Genomic DNA, 21,721 nt, shown 5'->3' with positions numbered 1-21,721 from the left:
GCACTTTCCTGCCATCCCACGAACTGCTCCCCTCTACAAGCTGCTTCGCTCCACTCCGTTCCGCTCACCGACCTGTGAGCCGTTCCAGCCGTCCCCGCAAACAGCTCCGCTCGCCGTTCCTTGGGCCACTCCAACCAGCCCCGCAAGGCTCCACGCCGCTCACTGCTCCTCCAGTCGTCCCCACAAATTGCTCCGCCAGCTGCTGAGCAATATAGCTTCAGGCTCCCCCACTAGTTAACACAGCACTCAGTGATCTCAGCTCTTAATAACATCAGCTCTTTTGTGGTTTCAGCTCTTAGCGATTTCAGCTCATAGTATAGTAGGGGAGCCCCAGTGCTGGTGCACCATTGGCCCAAAGTGAATTCAGCTCAGCAGCCTGTAACTAGACTCCTAAGGGAATCAAAGTTAGCTCTGACATTCAACAGTGGAGAGAGGAGGCAGTGCAATTGGTGTTTCAAACCCTCAGAGGGGGGGCCCATACCATCAGGTACAAATACCTATCCCCATTCTCTCTCAATTCACTGGGTTTTGTAACCCATGCCCCTTGTCAAGCAAGTGCTACTTAGGTAATGGTGAAGGACTCACTCAGTCCTTCTGTCATACAACAGTTCCACTGGCCTTGATTCACAGAATCAGGGTAACAAAACTTTATTCCTCCTGCCCCAATAATAGAGAAACTGGGGATCCCACACCAGCCAAAGTAACCACTTTCAGTTGCTGTGTTTCATGCCAGGCGAGTGGGTGTGCCTATGCAAACAAGATCAGCCCCTGGAGTTCTTTTCCACACTCGCCATAATTCACCACCAGATGTCAGGGTAGAGCTCATCCTGACTCTGCTTACACTCATAAATTGTTCGCCCTCTATAACACAGATAGAGAGATATGCACAGTTGTTTGCTCCCCCAGGTATTAATACATACTCTGAGTAAATTACTAAATAAAAAGTGATTTTATTAAATACAGACAGTAGGATTTAAGTGGTTCAAAGTAGTAACAGACAGAACAAAGTAAGTCACAAGCAAAATAAAATAAAATGCGCAAATCTATGCCTAATCAAACTAAATACAGATAATCTCACTCTCAGAGATGCTTCAGTAAGTTTTTCTCAGACTGGACACCTTCCAGGCCTGGGCACAATTCTTTCCCCTGGTACAGCTCTTGTTCCAGCTTAGGTGTTATCTAGGGGATTCTCCATGATGGTTCCTCTCTCTCTCTGTTCTCTTCCACCCCTTTATATATCTTTTGCATAAGGCGGGAACTCTTTGTCCCTCTGGGTTTTCACCCCCCCTCACTGGAAAAGCACCAGGTTAAAGATGGATTCCAGTTCAGGTGACATGATCACATGTCACTGCAAGACTTCATTACTCACTTGCCAGCACACACATATACAGGAAGACTCACAGGTAAACACAGTCATCTGCAGACAATGGTCCTTGTTAATGGGAGTCATCAAGATTCCAAATCATCATTAATGGCCCACACTTTACATAATTACAATAGGCCCTCAGAGTTATGTTTTATATTTCTAGTTTTAGATACAAGAGTGGTACATTTCTACAAATAGGATGATCACACTCAGTAGATTATGAGCGTTGTAATGATACCTTACAAGAGACCTTTTGCATGAAGCATATCCCAATTACATTACATTCACTTATATTTTTATAAAACCATATAGACTGCACAACGTCACACCCCATTTTATAGTTGTGCATTTGATTTTTACTTCCTAAACAAAGTACTTTACATTGTCTTTATTGACTATGGTTAAACAGCAAAAAATAAAGATCATACAGTCCCTACTTTGTAAACGCTGATGTTTGTATTGTATATATGTATGATGACAACATGGATTCTTCTGTTTGTATACAAAGGACTTGTAGAAATGTTGTGATCATTAAACTACCGTGTCTTTTTTAATGTAGTTGATACGAGGAAGCCAAGTTTTCAAAGAGCGGGTGTAGGAGTCGCTCCTAGAGTTATTAGTTTTCCTGAAGTGCAAGTACTTTCCAGTTTTTTTTAATTATTAATCCAGCAGAAGCATATTAGTGTTGCACCACTGTACTGCAATAACAGCTTGAACAGCCAAGAAAAGAAACTGTAGTAAAGTTTGACCTGATTTTGGAACAGTTTTCATCCAAATCTAGAAGTGCATACAGTAGGGCAGGACAAATTATTTGTTGGCTGTATGACTGCAATTTTTTTTTTTTTTTTAGATTTGATTCCAAAGCATACAGATTTGAAGACACTCCCATCGCATACAAATAAAACCAAAAGCTAGTTAGCCATTCCTCCATCACCAAGCCTTGTTTAGGTTGCCAGTTTATTTAGCCTGAGTAGTGTTTCATAGGTTCTGAATGGAAGCTGATATTGTTTTAGGAGATGGGAACTATTCTTAGAATAATTGGCTGATGTTTAGAGGTGCTGAGTATCCACCCATGCCTCTGAACTCAATGAGAGATCGAGGTGCTCAGCACTTTTGAAAAATGAGACATGTGGTTTATAATTAAGGCTACGTTTTAGTGACGGGTATTTTTAGTAAAAGTCATGGACAGGTCACAGGCTGTAAACAAAAATTCACAACCCGTGCCCTGTCCATGACTTTTACTAAAAATACCAGGTGCTGGGGGAGGGCAGCCTAGCTGCTTGGGGGGCGGGGAAAGGGGGTGGCGCACAGCTGGGACCCCCACTGGTGCTGGGGTGGGGGTGGGGATTGGAGGGGCCAGGCAACCCCATCATATAATCCCATTCAAATGTATCAAGCTCCATTTTAAAACCAATTAGGTTCTTTGCCCCCACTACTTCTATTGAAAGGTTGTTCTAGAAACTCACTTCTTTGATGGTAGATACATCCTTCTAATTTCCATCTTAAAATTATTCATGGCCACTTTATACCCATTTATTCTTGTGCCAGCAGCTGTCTTTTAGTTTAAATAGCTCTTCTCCATCCCTGTTGTTTAGCCCCACGTTTCATGTTGAAATGAAACATTTCAACCTTTTTCAACCCAGAACAGAAAAATCCAGTAGCAGCTAGTTTGATTGGAATGTTCACTGCATCACTTAGTCCAGGCAGGGAGGGGCCAGAGGAGGATAGGAGTACTAGTGACTGAGAGATGTAAATAAAAGCGAGATAAATAAATAAATAAAACCTCCCTATAGCAGAGATGGAAGGAAGAGTGGTGGGGAGGGGGAAGCTGAAGAGGAGGGAGCCTCTTGCCACTCCACGAGGTGATGCTCAAGTATACGGGAGAACTTTGCAGTAGTGACAGGGCAATCAAAGATGGCTGCCTGCCACCACTGTGAAAGGGGCTCCCAAGTGCACAGGGGAAAGACTCTGGAACCAGTGTCTCTGGTCCCACCTGCAAAGGAGGCACCCAGAGGTACTGTGGAGGCACCAAGGACACCACTAGGGGCCTCTGATGTGCAGATGAGATTTTAGATGATCCAGTGGTCCCTTCTGGCCTTAATCTCGATGACTCTGAGTAGGCCTATGACATTCCCTGTCAAGAGACACATGCACCTGTTGGAGACTGTAGGGCCTGCTGCACTAAAGCGGTGCTCCAAGTACAGATTTGATGGTAGGCAGGAGAAGTGGGCAACAGCCAGCTAATGCAATGCTGGCCATACATCCTTCCTTAGCTGCCAATAATGAAGAGAGTCTGAGTCAGGGGTACCAGCATCATATCTTGTAAATATTCCTCCACCATCCTCTCTGCTGCAGCAGCATCGGGCTCCTGCTCCTTAAGGTGGGAAGAAGCAATGTGATCATTCCAAAGTCCCCCAACCTCTGCCAAAAGGAGGACGACGACCTTTTGCTCTCTCCCTTGGCAGAATCCATGTCGTACTGCCCACTGCTAGTGTTGCTTCCTGGTTGTGACAGTGTCTTGAATCACCCCATCAATGACATTAACCACCATGTCTTTCAGGGTGTGACTACATTACAGTCAGAGGTGTGACTGCAGCACATGTAGAATAGTTAATAGCTACATTGGGTAACTAACACAATAATTATCAGTGATGCCACGGCAGCACAGGTGGCAGCAGAAGCTGTTTTTCCACCTGAAGCATGCCTGCCTCCCTGTTCTCTGATGAGAGGAAGGAAGCCATAGTCCTTTGAATCAGCAGTCTAGATATGTTGCTATCCAGTTATGCTCCTTCTCCCAGATGTCTAAGAGATGGTGATTTCCCAGAAGAAAAGACCGCATGACTCCCACCAGGGTTTCCCTACTCTGTTTCTGGAATATGTGTCTCAGTTCTCTCTCCAGCAGGCACAGCAAGGGAATTACTTGGTTGATCACTGCATCCCTGTGGTCTCAAAATGTCAAAGGAGGTTGGTTAACTTCTTCATGAGGAGCCAGTGGGTGGGTGAAGTTTGGAGGCTGGTGTTCATCTGTACTTTCCTGGGCCCACAGATGTGGAATTCTACCATTGCTTTTCTCTGCTCATACAGACTTTCCATCCTGTAAAACAGGGGTGGGCAAACTACGGCCCGCGGGCCACATCCGGCCCGTGGGACCGTCCTGCCCGGCCCCCGAGCTCCTGGCCTGGGAGTGGCAGTTTGAGTGACTCCTGTAGCTCTCTAAGTTTGTGGTGCACTGCACAGGTCTAGCTGAAATGGCCACAGAGCTTCCTGGCCATTGACAGCAGCATCTGCAACCCTGTATCCCACCCCTCCTAGGAATTTCCTCACAGAGAGACTGAGGCAGTGAGCAAGACAAGGGACAAGCTGGAAGCAACCATCACACTCTGCCTTTGTGATGTCTACTGCATTGTCCATTGCCAGAAACCCAGCAGACAGGTCCAGGGGCTTTAGCCACTTGGTGACAGCACAGCTTATTTAAGATGTTTCCAGAGGTGTGCTGTTTTTCAAGCCCCACATGCAAAGCATGGTGGGCTGTCGACTGAGGGTATACATATTGCAAGTGCTGTTGCCATGTCCATGGACAGATGCGCCCTTCTACCTTCAGTTACCCAGTCAGCCCTACTGCACTTCTCACAGCAATACACAGACCTGGAACTGCATTTTTAGGAAAAGAGGAGTGTCTAAGGTTCTGCAGGAGTGCCGCCAGCTTTTCCGCCGCCCTAGGTGGCGGAAGGTTCTGCCCCGAAATGCCGCTCCCCCACAGAGGCGGCAGAAAGTCCCGCCGCGGAAATACCGACGCGGTTGCTGCCCCCCAAATCGCAGCGCCCTAGGCGACTGCCTAGGTCGCCTAATGGGTTGTGCCAGCCCTGAGGTTCTGCCATCTGCAGACAGCTGCAGCCATAAGGTGTCTGCAGCCCTCATCCTCCACATGGGAGAAAGGAAATATGTCCACAGCCAACATCCTCACGCATCTGTAGCCAGTGTCACAACCCTAGGGTGGCTGCAATCATATTTTTGCCCCTTCTGAACACTCTCTGCTAAGCTGTCAAAATCGCGGAATTCACTGGCTGTGCCAGCCTCTGCTCTGTAGAAGACCCAGTGCCTGGCTGTTTTTCTCTGAAGCCAACCTGTTTCAGTATGTGCGCTCTGTGATTGAGTTCCATGTGTGCCAGCATGCCTGATGTGCCCAGCCTTTGTGGTGACAGCCCCGCCTGACCCTATGTCTACATAATTGGCAAATGGCACTGATACTTTCTCCAGTATCAACTTTGAAGTGTTTGCAAACCCAGGAGGATGTCTGTTTAGTGCAGAGGATGTCTGTTTAGGATGTCTGTTCAGGAGAGATTTGGGGGATTGTAGCTGGTGACAGTTGCTGCTAAGTTACATGCTGAGTGGGCGCAGTGCCTTCCCCTCTACCGTTCCCACCAAAAACCACGGCCGGCAGAGATGGAGTCAGTGATTGTCCTCTCATCTGGGAGCTGTGACTAAAACCCACATCCTTTCCAGAAATTAATGAATGGGAGCAGTGGAGCTAAGCTTAAGAGGAAGCTAATGGGTCTCTGATCATAGCTTGCTGGGGGTCAGCCTCTAGATCAGAACCTGCAACCTCAGGCCAAACTAACTGGAGATACACTAACCTCCTCCACCTCCTAGTATTGCCACATCCAGCAGCCTGGTCAATTGTGTCTCAGGGAAATATTCCTTTTCAGAGAAGCTGTCTGCCTGGGGCAAAGTGGATTCTGCCAATTCCTGTTCCTTATGAGATTCTGGTTTCCCTCCCTTCACTCCCTGTGGTTCATGCTGCAGAGCTTCCACAACCCTTTCTCCACTGAGCAAGCCAGAAGTCATCTTTCTTTTTCCTAACCCTGAACTGCTCCATGGAAGAACGCTGCTTCTGAGCAGCCTCACACTACAATCTATTAATTCCACTGGAAACGTTCTGAGACAGGCGTTCTGAGAGGGATGGCACAAGTTCACCACGGCTTGTCCTACGAGCAGCTTCTGAAAATGTTTTTCTCCCTCAATCTATTGCTGCTTTTTATTCATAGATTCATAGAATGAATTCCTCTTTTCATCTTGCAGGATTGGGGGAAAGGATGATGGAGGAATGAAGGCAGGCAGGCTTCCTGAGGTGAAATAAATCACTGAATAATTACTGTCTCACACAACAGTCATGCCAGCAGCTACAGGGGCAAGTCAGACAGTACCTACTATGCCAGAGGAATTCTATCCTGACAGTCCTCAGTCTTCTACATTTCTTTCACTAAAGAATCAGATGCATCAGTCTGCAACTTCAAGCAAACAAAGTAAACAGTCCTGCTGCAACAACTCACACTGAAACTTCTCATGGGTAAGCTGAACAAATGTTAAACAATGTGCACTCACCCAATGAAGGAACACACAGGGCAACATGTGACAAGAGTGACTGACACACTACATTGTAATGGAATTTTTCAACAACAAGATGAAATGAAACAGGAAACTCAGAATGAAATTCTAAATTTGGAATAAAATGAAGTGGTAAAGTCAAAACAACTCAGTTTTTTAATTTCATTTTATTCCAAATTTTTGTCAAAATTGAAATGTCTCTGTGAAATGTTCTGATTTCAATGAATCAGCAAATTTTGATAAAAAATTCAATCAAAATTTTTTCAACCAGCTCTAATTCCTATGTCATTTGGGAAGGAGAGAAAGTGTCAGGAATCTGAGCAAGGGGTAGCTGATCTGATAGAAGGCACACTGAGCCCTCATGGATCCAGTTAACACAGCTAATTGGACAGAGGTCATTGGTCCTGCCAGACTAATTAACATCAGGGAGGCCAACAGCAACATTCCAGATGCATTGGGACCAGCAGACCAGGAGATGGAGCCAGCCTCACCTGTGCCTTAATTAATTAATTGTTTCTCTGTCTGTGGGGCCAGGACTAACTGGAGGGTCAAGTGATAGTTTAATGAAAAGCGGGGCCTTACAGAAGAGCAGCAAGAGATCTGTCTGAGGAGTAAGCAGGTTTCTGTGGAAGGCCCTGAGCCATTATCAGTCAGGTGGGTACCCCAGGGAAACCAGTGCTCTATGGCAGAGCAGTGAGAAACCTCAGGGAGCAAGCTGGATTTCTGTAGAAGGCCTTAGAGTAGGGTCTTGAAAGAGTATGGGAGTCTGGGCTCTATCCCAGAGCCAGGAAGGTAGCCTGGACTGTGAGAGGGACTCCAGTGGAGTCCAAAGCAAGGTGGAAAGAACCTTTTGTCTGTTTGGGACTACTGTTACCCTGAAAGGGGACTGAGAGTGACCCAGACAAGAGGACTGAGCCATATGAATCTCAGAGAAAACACCTGCGTGAGGAGAATTTGAAGTAGGAAGTGCCTGCAGTGCCATGTTCCACCAGAAGGTGGTGCTAAAGGGCACCCATGGCCCACTACTTACCCCCAGAGAAAGTTCCCTTCACACTCAACACAGCAGAAGAAGAGCAGGGACCTCTGGGGAAGGTGGATTATCTCCAGTGGTAGAAGCCCTCCCGTTGGTGTAGGTAGCATCTTCACTGAAGCACTGCAACTGTGCCACTGCAGCCTTTGAAGTAGAGACAAGCCCTTAGGCTCCTTTGAAAAATCCCAAAGGTCAAATACCTATGTGCTCATATATTTTATTGAGGTGAATAGACTTACCATTTGATGTCACATCATATGTCATTTACCCTATTCTCATGGATGGAGGGTGGAGCCCCCTTCAGGGAGGCTAGCCCCTGGCTCTGCCCCGTCCCCTGCTGGAGGAGCCCTGGGCCTGAGCATCCCCCCCTCCCTCCACCTGCCCAGAGGAGCCCCGAGCCAGCTGCACCACGCCTCCTCAGACCCCAAGCTGCGGTGGGGAAAAGCGTCTTGGACTCTCTCCAGAAGAAGCTTTTGCTATGCCTCATTCAGGTTCCATGGCGGCTGAGGAGGCAGTATTTGCTACTCAGATTCCTGAGTTCATCAGTAATCTCTCTGGAGTCCAGGGAGATTATTTATGAAGCCAGGAAACTGAGTAGCAAATAACCGCCTCCTCAGCTGCCCCAGAACCTGCATAGGGCATAATAAAACAAAAACTTCCCCCACAAACCCCACAACCGGGGTTCCAGTAGCAGAGCCTCCCCTGGCCTATTATACCCACTGCCTTTGCCTGTTCTGTTTTTCAGATTGTTTCGCTCTCCCTCCCTTTCTCAGAGTCTTGAACTGGCAATGATGAATATGATCAATCACATCTCTGCAATCCAGATCAAGTGCAAAAATCTGAATCTTGGCCTTGAGCTCCATTACCTACACTGTAGCTCATTAAATAATGAGTCCGACTCACCAAAATCATAAGATTATCTTCAAAATCTTATGATTTGTAAGCCAAAGTCATGGTGGGGTTTGCCAGCCTTCTGATATTTCTTGCCTTTGGGGAAGGCCAATTGCCCCGAATTCCATTTTAGGTTCAAATGTCAAGCTTTAAAAACACATCACACAAATGCAGGCCTCCTTGTTTGCGACTCAGAGGGGAGTTCACTTACCAACACATACCCCTAAGTCTGCCTCCTGCTCCCCACTTTCTCCTGACTCCTCATAGGATCAGGTCCTGTTTCCTAACACATTACTCATGCCATTTTCCTCACAGTCTCACTACCAGCACCTCTGCATTCTTCTGTCCCCTGCCTGGCTTTCACATGGCCACTAAGAGGCCACCATTTTGGAAATAATGGGAGATGCTGGGCTGGCCATTTTAGCTCAGGGCAGTCTCACTGTCACCTACAAAAGGTTAAATGGATAGGGGGACCATCTTGCTGAGGGCAGCCTGTGGCTATGTTTATAGTTGAATAAGATATAAAATATGATGCCAACAATACAGTAAAGTACATTATCATAATAAAGGGCCCAATCCAACGTCCATTTAAGTTAATGGGTTTCTAGCATTGACCTTTTTGTAAAGAAAATTAAATTGAAATCTAAATAAGAGGACATAATTAATTATAGTCCATAAAGTGAATTAACACCACTTCATCTACTACACAATGTATTTCAAACTAACTTTCTCAAAAGATAACCAATAATTGGCATGGGACTAGTGTTTGCAAATACTTGTGGCTTAAGGCAACACAATCAGGATAATGAATCAGTGACCAGGTTCAAGAGTTACTGGGGCTGCTTTTAAAATGAGAATTTTTTAAAATGCTAAAAGTTAAATAAACAAATTAAGTAAACTTTGCCCTTAGCTCTGGACAACAACTGATCTAATGGAGCTGCTAAATACACAGAGCAATAACTGAAAAAAAGAGCTGATTAAAAAATAGCTCTGATAATTACCGTGGACTTTTATCAGATAGTACCATTTACTAGCTACAAAAACCAGATTACCTTTTGCTGTTTTCTTTAGAAGCAAATGAATATTCTTATCTATCCAACTGTAAAAGCAAACATTCTATATTGGGATGGACATGTAATGATTCTAGTAATGCCAAAGTTTCCTAACCTTTGCTAAGGACATTAAGCTGTAAATAGATTTCTAGGTTGACTTTTGGACTTACAAAATAGCAAGGCATTACCATAAAATAATCTCGCCTGGCTGATTTTAAACTGTCCTATTGCTCTGTGCTATGGTGGTAAACTGGAGTAAAACATAAGTCCAAGATCAATGGCTATTACAGCCTTAAAATTGGAGGAATGATTGTCTCAATTTCAGGGACTGCTGGGAGTCTCAAAATTAATTTATGTTCACTAGAGCTGAGTGGAAATTTTTCCAACACAACACCGTTCCGTCAGAAAAACATAATTCACTGAAACCAAAACAAACACTCAGGAAACCTGTTGATTTTGACAAATCTCCATCAGAAACCTGCCAGCTTGTGGGCCTCCCCTGCAGCCCACCTAGCAGGCTGCCACAGAGCCAGAACCCCCAGGCTCCCCAGCTCGCAAGCCAGCTAGCTCTCTGATAGTCAGACCCAGCTGGCATGGGAGGTGGGAAGCTGTAGGAGCCCCAGCCAGGTGGCATGCTGCAGATCTGAGGTTTCCAGGCTCCCAACCTCCAAGCCTCCTGGCTCAGTCCACAGCTCCCATGGCTTCTAGGCTCCCAACTCACCATTTGCCTGCCTGTTTTGAAATTATCAAATAACATATTTTGGTTTTTCAAATAAATTTTTTTAATAATCTTTCTTGCAATGAGAATTTCTAAATTTTTGGTTTTGTCTGAATCGAAACAAAAACAGATTTTGAAATCTTCCATGAAACTGAATTGCCATTCTCTGCTCAGCTGTAATACACACAGAAATGAAGAGTCATGGGTTTTGCATGTCAGAGAGGCAATGTACTTTAATTTGGGCTAATTCAGAAACTCTGGAAGTTAGTTACCTGGCAGATGCTGGACCAAGTTACACCAGTTAAAATTCAAAATACCTCCATTGACATCAATGCAGATATACTGTGTAAAACTGGTGTTAAGCGGGAAGAGAATCAGTTCCAGAATCTGACCCACAGTATTTAATTTACAATTCTTTTGCCCACCCACAGAATGCCGAATCAGTGCAAGTTATACTACATTACCAATTATGGGTGAGATTCACCAGCACAGTCTGGCTGCTTTGAGCTGCTCAGGCAACACAAAGCAGCCATAAATCTGGTTTAAACGGCAAGTTAAGCCATTCTTACGACTGTCTTTCCCCGCTGAAGCAGTGTGAGATGCCTCGAGCATGCCCATAAATCTGGTCCCCATATCCAGTTTTATGGCCAAATTAAATCAATGACTAATGTACATCATCTTTGAATTTGCTCATTGAATCCAACTCCTACTGATTGTACCCTAACTCTCACCAGCCAACCCTATCCCTGCAAGAAAAAATACTCTCAGCACTGGTTATCTGCACACATGTATTATTTTGGCCATATTTCAGGTTAGCGTGAAGCAATAGTTGAAGACAGGGGAAATTCATCTTTTGTTTCTTATTGTAGGTAGATCCGTGGAAGGAAGCTTTTATAACTCAGTGAAAACTTTATAACTTTACGGAAGGAGTTAGTGTCGTAAAGAACACTGAGGGCCAGATTCTGCAAGTTACACCAATATAAATCCAGAATGATTCCTATGAACCTATCAGTGTCTCTGGGCCCAATTCTGATTTCATTTCCACCAAAGCAAAAGAGATCAGAATCAGGCCCCCAGAGGTTCAAATCCTGAGTAGGAGATAAGGACACCAAATGTCTTTTACCCCAGAGTTCCCGTATAGCTTTCTGCTAAGACGTTCTGAATAGAGATTGCTCTTTTCTTTGTCATAGCTCACACAGCTTTGCTGTCTTCAGTCAAGAAGGAAAGGCAGGAATTACAAAATTATAAATGCTATCTCAAATTAAGCTAACAATTTCACCCTTTAAAAACTGAAGTTGGTTTTTATTCCAAATGTCCAGACAAAATGTTTAAGTACGGATAGGGATTATTCCCACCCTTTACCTGGAATACTAGGGAAAATTTGTAAAAATAAGGAGAAATGTAAAAATAAAAATTTGTACAAATACAGAGTAGAACTGTGCACCTCATGAAGTATTCAAGGAGCGCTCTGTAGAAGCATTCAAGTCAAGAAAACAGCCATTCCTGCAGCCCTTAATCATAAGAGTGGGCCCACAGCCCCACTATTTCCAATAGGACTATTCCTGTGAATAAGGGCTGTGGGATTGGGCACTGGATCTTGATCAAAGCCCACTGAAATTAGCGGGAGTCTTTCCATTGACTCCAGTGGGTTTTGAATCAGGCCCTCAAAAGTACAATTATAAAGAAGCAAAGGTTCTGAGCTGCTTGATTGAAGTGTAAATATCAAGAGGTCCCTTCCACTCTATCATCTTTTATTAGATTAACATAGAAAAGGGTATCAACAAAGAGCAAAAACCTTTTGACTTTCAGTCCTTCAGTGCCTAGTAAAGTTTTAGGAAGGATTATTTTGGTGCCTATCCAAATGCCCTTTATCTTTATTAAACTGCAGTTAACCAATAGCTCACTATCTTCCTGGCAACAAGCAGAAAATATCCTATCCAATATGTACCAATGTCAAACTAGAACTTTGATCTTAAATAAAAATATTGGCACTGCTTACACAGGAAAGCAACAACAGAGAACTTACACATAAAGGGCATGTCTTCACTACCGGCTGGATCGGCAGGGAGTGATCGATCCTGCAGGGATCGATTTATTGTGTCTAGTCTAGATGCGATAAATCGATCCCTGAGCGCTCTCAAGTCGGCTCCTGTACTCCAGCTCGGCGAGAGGCACAGGCAGAGTCGACTGGGGAGCGGCAGCAGTCAACTCACCGTAGTGAAGACATCACAGTAAGTAGATCTAAGTACATCAACTTCAGCTTTTCCTTTTATCTCTTCTGATTAAGACATAATCTGCCTACCGTTGAAGGACATCCATTTAGAGCCTAACTTTATCACTCTTACACACCTTGAATAGCATCTTACTTCACAAGTAGCCCTCTCTTACTTCACAAGTAGCCCTAAGTAGCCAATTGCAGAGTAAGATATCACTCAATGTTAGGAATGTGGTACAACTGGGACTTTATTTACTTAGACTATTTGAAAACAATTCATTCTGTGAATGTAGTGTGCAATCATATGCTTGGAGGACAAAATGGGGTTACTTTCATCCTTTCTTCACCAGGTATTAACAACAACAGAGGGTCCTGTGGCACCTTTAAGACTAACAGAAGTATTGGGAGCATAAGCTTTCGTGGGTAAGAACCTCACTTCTTCAGACTTGCATCTGAAGAAGTGAGGTTCTTACCCACGAAAGCTTATGCTCCCAATACTTCTGTTAGTCTTAAAGGTGCCACAGGACCCTCTGTTGCTTTTCATAGATTCAGACTAACACGGCTACCCCTCTGATACTTGACAGGTATTAACAGTTGATTTTTATAAAAGTACAGCCAACCCAAGAATTCCTGCCTTCTGTTTTAGCATACTTTACAACTGAACTCTTACTTTTTGTTTTTAATTTTTTTCATTCGTGATGAAAGCTTCAAAGAGTCTCTCACCTCACAAATGGTAGAATTGTGACTATATCAGAACCACCTACATCAAGATTACATTATAGGAAATCATTATGTCTAGTCTGAATCCTCTCTACTGGTTAATTATACTTGTTCGTCATCTCTGACACTTTAAAGCCACATGACTCAAAAGATGAGTGATTAATTTCTATTGAAATAAAATATTTGCAAACAAATACTATCAAAGAAGAGGAAAGGACAGATACTAAAAGCTAGAAATTAGATATTTTCTTATTTGTTTCCATTTCCATTGTAACTGGTAATATTAAAAAAAAGGGGGAAAATCTGCATGATGTGGCAAAACAGGATTATTTACAGTTGCTCCTCGTTAAAAAAAAAATCTGTTAGATATATTTCTACAATAACTATCAGGTGTATTCACCTCTAACTGGCCAAGTTCTGCTCTCAGTTATTTCAGAATAAATAGATCAATTGACTTCAATGGACCTACTCTGCATTTCCAAGTGAACAGAATTTGGTGCACTGACTATGCATTATTCTTATTTAATATAAAGGAAGTGGTGTGCATGCATTGAAGAGAAAGTTCCTAGATTTAGAATTGTTCACACTTTTTAGGGTTTAGTGTTCAATGGTCAAATCCCAAAAGGTCAACACCTAAGAACAGTATTTATCCAGGAAAAGGAGAGGAGAGTCAGCATCCTGTCTGCAATGTGACTGGTTTCTAGGCAGCAGCTCCTCTCCACTTCTTGAAGAAATAAATGTGTTGTTCGGTTTCTGAAAATGCAGTTTACATTGTGAAAACTGGCCCAAGTTCAATGCACAAACAATTCACTTAGATCAAGAAACAGAAAAAATGTATTTGCAGAAACAGAAAATTTCTCTGATTCTTTGAGGAGAAAGGGGACCGGCCACCAATACTCTAGTCACTCGGTAAGGGGACACTGACTCTTCTCTTCCTTATCTGAAGGATAGTGTTGCCCCTTTTCAATCCGAGGGGCTAGTCAAACTTCGGGCCCTTGGAGGTGTTCCAAATGGAAGTATAAACTGACTATGGAATCTCATGTTTTCTTTGATGCAATCTTGTTTATTTACAAGGAATGTACAAGGTCCTGCTTCTCCAAATGCAGGAGGAACTAGAATCAAAACAATAGCTTCTTAGGCCTAGTCTACACTAGAAAATTTGGTCGGTTTAACTATGGCAGTCAGAGACAGAGCCAGCACTAGGCATAAGCAGACTAAGTAATTGCTTAGGGCCGCAAGCAGCTCAAAGGGACCCCTATTCGCTTTTTATTATGTGTTGTGTGTGGAGCCCCCCCAGAGTTTTCCCACTTATGGCCTCCAATGGGCTAGCACCACCTCTGATCAGAGATGTGAAAAATCCACACCCCTCAGTGGCATTGTTAAGCTGACCTAAGTCCTCATGTAGACAGCACTAAATCAACAGAAGAATTCTTCTATGAACCTAGCTAATGCCTCTTGGGCAAGTGGATTACTTACGCTGACAGGATAATCTCGCCTGTCAGCTTAGGTAGTGTTTACACTGAAGCACTACAATGGCACAGCTGTGCCACTGTGGCATTTTAAGTATAAATATGCCCTTAGCTTACAGTCCCAAGCCTCCTGAGTCAACACTAGACCCAAAACCCCTCTCCAGTTTTTTTCCAGGGTCATACACCATGCTCACAGGCTGTTGCTTGGATTTCTTGCTTCTTACCTCTGAGTCTGTCTCTGTTCTGTCTAAGTTTCTGTATCTGCACCCCAGTTTCTCCCTCTAATCTCTCTCTCTCACACACACACACACACACAGTGGAAACCTCCAGCTACATGGTGCTGGTTTGTGAGGTATGGCCCCTTAACTGTCTCTTACAACTATCTTAAGTGAAGGGCGCATTCACACATCAGATTTAACAAGGTTCTAACTCGGCCCATAACAAGGTTTAACCCAGCTCATAAAAATAGGATGGATCCTAAATGTGTCAGCTTTCTACCATTCTGTTTTCTGGCTGTAGACTTGAGGGGGTGTCAACCTCTATGGAGTCAACCTGTTCTATTCAACTTCATTTGTTAATAAAAGCACATAATTGCACCCATTTCTTACCCAGTTTTGGAGTCTTAGACAAGTCAAAAACAAAGCGTTAGCTTAAGAAAAAGCTAAAAAAAAAAAAAAAAAAAAAAATATTCATTTTCCCCAGTACCCTAAAACTAAGAGCCAGATCTTCAGCTGGTGTAAATCAGCATAGCTGCATTGACTTCAGTAGAACTATCCAGTGGTGTGTTTCCTACATATTCTGGGAGAACAAAAATAATCTAAAGTATACTCACCTACATTATACATCTTCCTTATTATTTATTAGTTAGATAAAATGTGCCTTATTTTATCAATTCAGAATTTGAAATGAGGCTACTGCAAAGAGCTTTATAACTAGTGAGTGGACATTTATAGAACATGTGACGCTTTCAAGTGGTACCCGGGGTTGTGAGGCACCTTGCTAATACCTTCCCTTAGCATGAGGAAGCCTTATCTGTGCCTTCTGCTGGTCAGCTCCCCAACTCTATGTGCAAAGGCAACACAAGCATGCCCCTCTAGGCCTAGGCAGGCCTCACTGCCTCTCTACATGTTAGCAGTAGGTACACTGCAACCCCCAAGCCTTCTGAGCATATCCCTGGAGGGCCCAGCCCCTGATCCACTGGACGGACACTCACAGAATTCCCAAGATCCACTGTTCCCAAAGGAGCAGTACACCCCTGCTTACAAGATTCACCTCAGGATCACCGCTCCACTCAACTCACAGCACTTAGATTTGTTAATAGTGAAATTAAGTATAAGTTTATTTAACAAAGCACAGAGACTGAAGTAATAACAAGAAGAAGTATTGGAAACAAATGGTTACATATAAAATAAAATCCTAACATGCATTCTAGAACCTAGACTTAATTAACTAGATACTTTCATGTCTTGTAGAGTAATGTTCACCCGAAGTCTTTTCAGTGTTTTACAGACAGCCTGGCTGGGACCCTCCTTTCATACGACAAACACGCTGTTAGCTTGTCTCCTCAGTGAAGGATCCTGTGTTTTTTGTGCCTTCCCTGACATACCAGACTAATCCTTTTATCTTTGTCATAAACAGGATACCCCCCTGCTATTTTATTTCTTCCTGTAGATTTTCTCTCTTGTAGATTTTGCAATTTTTTTTGACTGACTTTTAGCTTAGTGTGCAAATAAGCCTCCACTGTGAGACATACAATGCACAATACACACGTGGCCAGACAGAGAGATAAGCATCTGTTTCCTCCTGCCTGAAAGGAACATGTCCAAGGTATGTCACTGCCCGGTGACCTGCCTTAACTCCCAGACATTAAGAACATACTTTTTTAGTATAGCTACATAATTTCTGAAATATTATCCATACATACATTTCACAATGATAAAGACGACCAGTGGGTTACGGACTCTCAGTAGAGACCTCACATGCCAACCTTTGGTTATGCAGCTATTTGACTCAGGGAATCCCTGTAAAAATCTTTGCAACCCCTATGCCCTCTGGCAGTTAGCACTGAGAAGTCCCTGGGTCATGCATGCTTATATTTCTCTCCAAAATTAGCACTGTGCACATGCAGTAATTGGGCATGCAGTTTCACTAGCAAGCACTTCAACATTTTCAACAGGTGGTGCTATTGGACAAATCCTACAAAGGTGACTTCTATAGGAGATGAAGTTGCCTCAGCACTTCACAGGAAGCTCACAGCATTTTGCAGGATTGGGGTCTAAATCATGAGAGCTACTGTGCACCTAAAAGAGCACAAGAAGTGGTAGGTTGGCCAGGGGTTATGACCATAAGCATTCAAGTGACTATGCAACATGATTAGGCACATATTTAGGCACCTAAATTTAATCAACGTATTTATGCTTGCAAGTATTCATGATGTATTTTAGAAGTTCTCTATTTATAACGTTTCATTCCACAATTCCTATATGTCGAAGTATGGAACCATATACTGGATTTTCAACATTATAAAATGTTTTTTTTTAAACTATCACCTTTGCCCTAAAGTTCACAAATTGAAAAATGTTAACCACAAAGCAGAACAAACAGTGACTATGTAAATTAAAAAGTTCAAAAAATGAAAAAGTAGTACATATAACAGTGTAAAATGAACACATAACCAGCCAAATTCAGACCCAGGTAAATGCATGAAATTCCACTAACTTGTTTACACCAACCCTGAATTTGACTCGCATTCTAATTCTTATCTGATTACTTATTCAGAAAATAAATAACTTATCCTCAGAAAGAGTCCAATATCCACATTAGTATCTGTGGGATTTAAAGGATTTGAGGGACATGAATTAATACTTTATGGTAATCAACATTCTGTAAAATGCATCAGTAAAAAGACTTGCACGAGCTTCTTTTTGCTCATAAAGGTCTTTGTTTTAATAAAAGCAAAAAAGATGCTAGAAACTCTGTACATATTGTGAATTAGGGGATAAATGTGAAAGGACATGTATATTAGAGAGATAGGGTGTTAATCTGTTGATAGCCAAACAGTTGAGAACAAAGGAGTTTTTCTGAAGATATTCAGCAAGCTTGATTTCACTGGGACAAGTAACGAAGGAGAGGTGTAGTGGAGAGAATCAGAAGGTCAGTTGGTGGAGACAGATCAGATGATGAGGTGGGATCAGAGGAACTGGGACTGGTTGGGGAGAGAGACTGGGAACAAGGAAGAGAGCTGGGAATGGCTGGGCAAGAAGAATTGGACTGGGAGCAGGGTAACTGGGAATGGAAGCAGGAGGGGAGCCTGGCACTCGGACAGGAAGACCAAAAGGGGAGACTAGCGTGGGCTGGGCAAGGAGACTTGGATTGGGATGAGAAGCCTGAGGAGTGGAGACTGGGACTAGGACAAGGAGCTGGGTTGGGGGAAGAGACAAGACTGACACAGGGATAAATTGGACTGGATGGGGCAGCAGGGGTCAAATTTCAAGGTAACAGACAAAAGAATCTGTGCCAGTGATTAATTTATGCTGAGGCTTGCCAGGGCTGAGATACGGCACCTCTAAACTTGGCACTTCATAGCCTCAGCAACTCTGGGCTTGCCGCATCAGTTATGAAAGTAAAAAAAAAATTGCTTGAGCCCTGACACAAATTACATTACAAATTAAGTACTGGCCACTAGTCAAAGCCTGGAATGAAACCCAAGATTCCTGAATCTCACCACTGCTCTGCTGTCAGCAAATATCCATGAAAACTGCTGATGAAGTGCATGTCTCATCCTCATCTAGTGCTGTTCCACAATGAGAATGACAGCCTATCAATGTTACTCAGTTAATCAGTTACTCTGTTAGCTCAAGTGGCAGTGGTCTGTGTGTGGATCTAAAAATTCCCTGCTTGATGATCCATGTGGGTGTCAATGTGATGCCACACGATGGAGTTTGGGGGGCAGGAGGAGTGTTTCAGTTTGCTTTAAAAAAAAAAATCTAGAATTTTACACACACACAAACTGTGTTAAATGAACACTATTAAGGTTGCAAAATAAAGCACTCAAAAGTTTTGAAATGCCTGTGCAACTTTAATTCAGTCCCCTTATGCATAAACATTATGATACCGTTTTTAAAGATCACATACTATAATTTTCTACAGGACTTTTGCCTCATTCAGTGCACTGAATGGGATGGTGCTACCACACACCTTCCAACTATTGCAACAGGGGGGTGGTTTATTCACAACCCTAAGCGACATAAATTATGCTTGTATAGGCTGTAGTGTAGACATCGCGCTAGCTACTATAACACGGGGAGGTGGAGTTCCTTCGGTGATGGAAAAACCACTTCTGTCGTTGTAGTCTGTGGCTACGTCCTCACTACGGGGGTGTGGGGGTCGATTTAAGATATGCAAATTCAGCTATGCAAATAGCATAGCTGAATTCGACGTATCGGAGCCAACTTACCCCACTGTGAGGACGGCGGCAAATTGACCTCCGCGGCTCCCCCGTCGACGGCGCTTACTCCTACCTCTGCTGGTGGAGTACAAGCGTCAATTCGGGGATTGAATGTCGCGTCCCGACAAGACATGATAATTCAATCCCTGAGAGATCGATTTCTACCCGCCAATTCAGGCGGGTAGTGTAGACGTAGCCTGTGTCTACCCTACGGTACCATAGCTATGCTGCTGTAGCACCTGTAGTGTAAACAGGTGCTACACATTTCCTAAACATTATTTTTGTGGAGAAGACATTACATCATTCCATCACGCAGACGTACAGCGCTGAAACTTTTTTTTATATTGCAGATGGCATAGTCGGAAGTTGCAGATTTAATATAGTGGCAATTTTAGCAGGGATACCAAATGTATTTTATCTTCTCCGGTGGATGGCAATGAATTCACAAAGTCTGCGCACCACACAAAAGTTGGATAGACGTTAGGGAGATGGATATTATCTGCAAGAAATCTACAAACATGTAGAACTCCACTTCATCTCCTTTGCCTGCCTCTGAATCCCATTCATCTACTCTAGAAAATATCCTCTCTGTCTCAGTAAATCCCAGTGTGACATATTTTCAGATTCCCCCAACTGTTCTTAGAGTAGGCGTACATCGTTTGCAATGCTCTTCCTGGGAACCTCCTTCCTTCCACGATCGGCAACTCCTGCCAGGCATTTCCCAACTTGGCCAAGTCCCGTATCACTGCCAGTGGAAATCTGCACTAAGAAATCTGACTTTGTAAATCCCAGCTCCTCAGCCGCTTCCTCGGTGTGTGAACGAGAAAGCCCTTTTCCTCTCTTGCCCTCTCCTCCACTAGCCACCCCCATCTCCTCTCCCCTATCCAGCCACCGCTCCTTCCCAGCTGGGGGAGGGATTTTCTCTCCTCTCCAACTCAGAGACGGGCTGGGAGAGGAGACTGAGGCGCTTTCGCCTTCTCCCTCCATCCCCACTTGTGGGGCAAACTCCTTGGCCGGCCTGCCTGCCATCCAGCGCGGCTGGGAGTGGGCATCACCCCCCATCCATCCATCCCTAGGCGTTTCCTCCCCTCCATCCCCTGCCCGCGGGGCGCGCAGCCCTTACCTGGAGGAGGTTGTGCGCCGCCCTGTAGCCCAGCGGCGGGCCGCCCTTGACGCCCGGGGGCAGCCTGCCGGTGGCGTAGCCGTGCCAGGCCACCACGTAGGGGTTGTCGATGGTGAGCCAGTAGCGGACCTGGCCGCCGAAGTGCTTGAAGCAGAGCCCGGCGTAGTCCCGGAACAGCTCGGCCAGGGTCGGGCTGGCCCAGCCCCCGTAGGCGTCCTGCAGGCGCTGCGGCAGGTCCCAGTGGTAGAGGGTCACCACGGGCTCCACGCCCAGCTGCCGCAGGCGGGCCAGCAGGCGGCCGTAGTGCGCCAGGCCGGCGGGGCTGGGGGGCGCGGTGCCGTTGGGCAGCAGGCGCGCCCAGGAGAGCGAGAAGCGGTAGTGGGAGACGCCCAGGCGCCGCAGCCCCTCGGTGTCGCGGAAGAGGTTGTTGTAGCTGTCGCTGGCCACGTCCCCGCCGGCGGGCGCCGAGGGCAGCGGCTGGGGCTGGCGGGCGCCGGCCGGCGCCGCCCGGTGCGCGAAGGTGTCCCACACCGAGGCGCCCTTGCCGCCCTGGCGCCAGCCCCCCTCGGCCTGGTACGCGGCGCTGCCCGCCCCCCACAGGAAGCCCGCGGGGAAGGTGTCGTAGAGGAAGAGCTCGTCCTCCGGGTAGGGCAGGCGGGCGAAGCGAGCCCAGGTGCCCGCGCCTTGCCCGGGCTCCCCGCGCAGCCGGCGGCCGCTCAGCAGGCAGAGCAGCAGCAGGTGGAGCGGGGCCGCAGGTGTCATGCTGCCGGGAGGGCGGAGAGGGGACGCGTGTGAGCGCCTGGCTCCCGCCCCGCAGCCCCCTTTATCCCCTTCCCGCCCCCCGGGTGGGCACGGCCATTAATCATTACCTAGGTGCTCAGCGCCCTTCGGCAGCCTCGGCCGGGGAGGGGGCGAGCTGGATCCTCGGGGCGTCCTCCAGGGGCGCGCCGGGCTTAGCCGTGACTGGGGGGGGGAGGTCCTAGGGGTGCACGGCCCGCGCTGCCAGGATAGGGAAGGGAACGGGGAGCAGCTGCCCCGTAGGCTCCAACTCTTGTCCCCGAGAAGCAGCGCGTCGGTTTGTCTCTTTCCCTCCCCTGCACCTGGAGCAAAGATACATGAGCGCTCCAGAGACAAACCCTGCGGGACCCATTGCAAAGGGCGGCAGGCGGTTATTGAAATGGGGCACTGGGATGCCTGGGTACCTAAAACTCCCGCGGTGCCTAACTTTAAGCACACGCCTTTGAACACGAGCCCTTTGCTGCTGCCGCCTTGCTCTGCTTCCTTCTCTGGCGGGAGCCATTTAAA

General features: G+C 45.5%; 1 protein-coding gene across 1 annotated transcript in view; it reads right to left on the bottom strand.

Annotated features, from left to right (window-relative positions):
* LOC112103155 (klotho) overlaps positions 1-21,188 on the bottom strand; it is a 53,641-nt gene extending 32,453 nt beyond the window's left edge. The window contains exon 1 of the mRNA XM_024194778.1: positions 20,417-21,188. Within this exon, the coding sequence (XP_024050546.1) occupies positions 20,417-21,178 (762 nt within the window). The 5' untranslated portion in view covers positions 21,179-21,188. The remainder of the gene's footprint in view (positions 1-20,416) is intronic.
* Positions 21,189-21,721: the final 533 nt, after the last annotated feature.

The sequence above is a fragment of the Terrapene carolina genome, unplaced genomic scaffold (genome assembly GCF_002925995.2).
Source record: "Terrapene carolina triunguis isolate 2854851 unplaced genomic scaffold, T_m_triunguis-2.0 Scaffold139, whole genome shotgun sequence".
Lineage (NCBI taxonomy): Eukaryota > Metazoa > Chordata > Testudines > Emydidae > Terrapene > Terrapene triunguis.
This window is presented reverse-complemented; position numbering and strand designations above follow the sequence as displayed.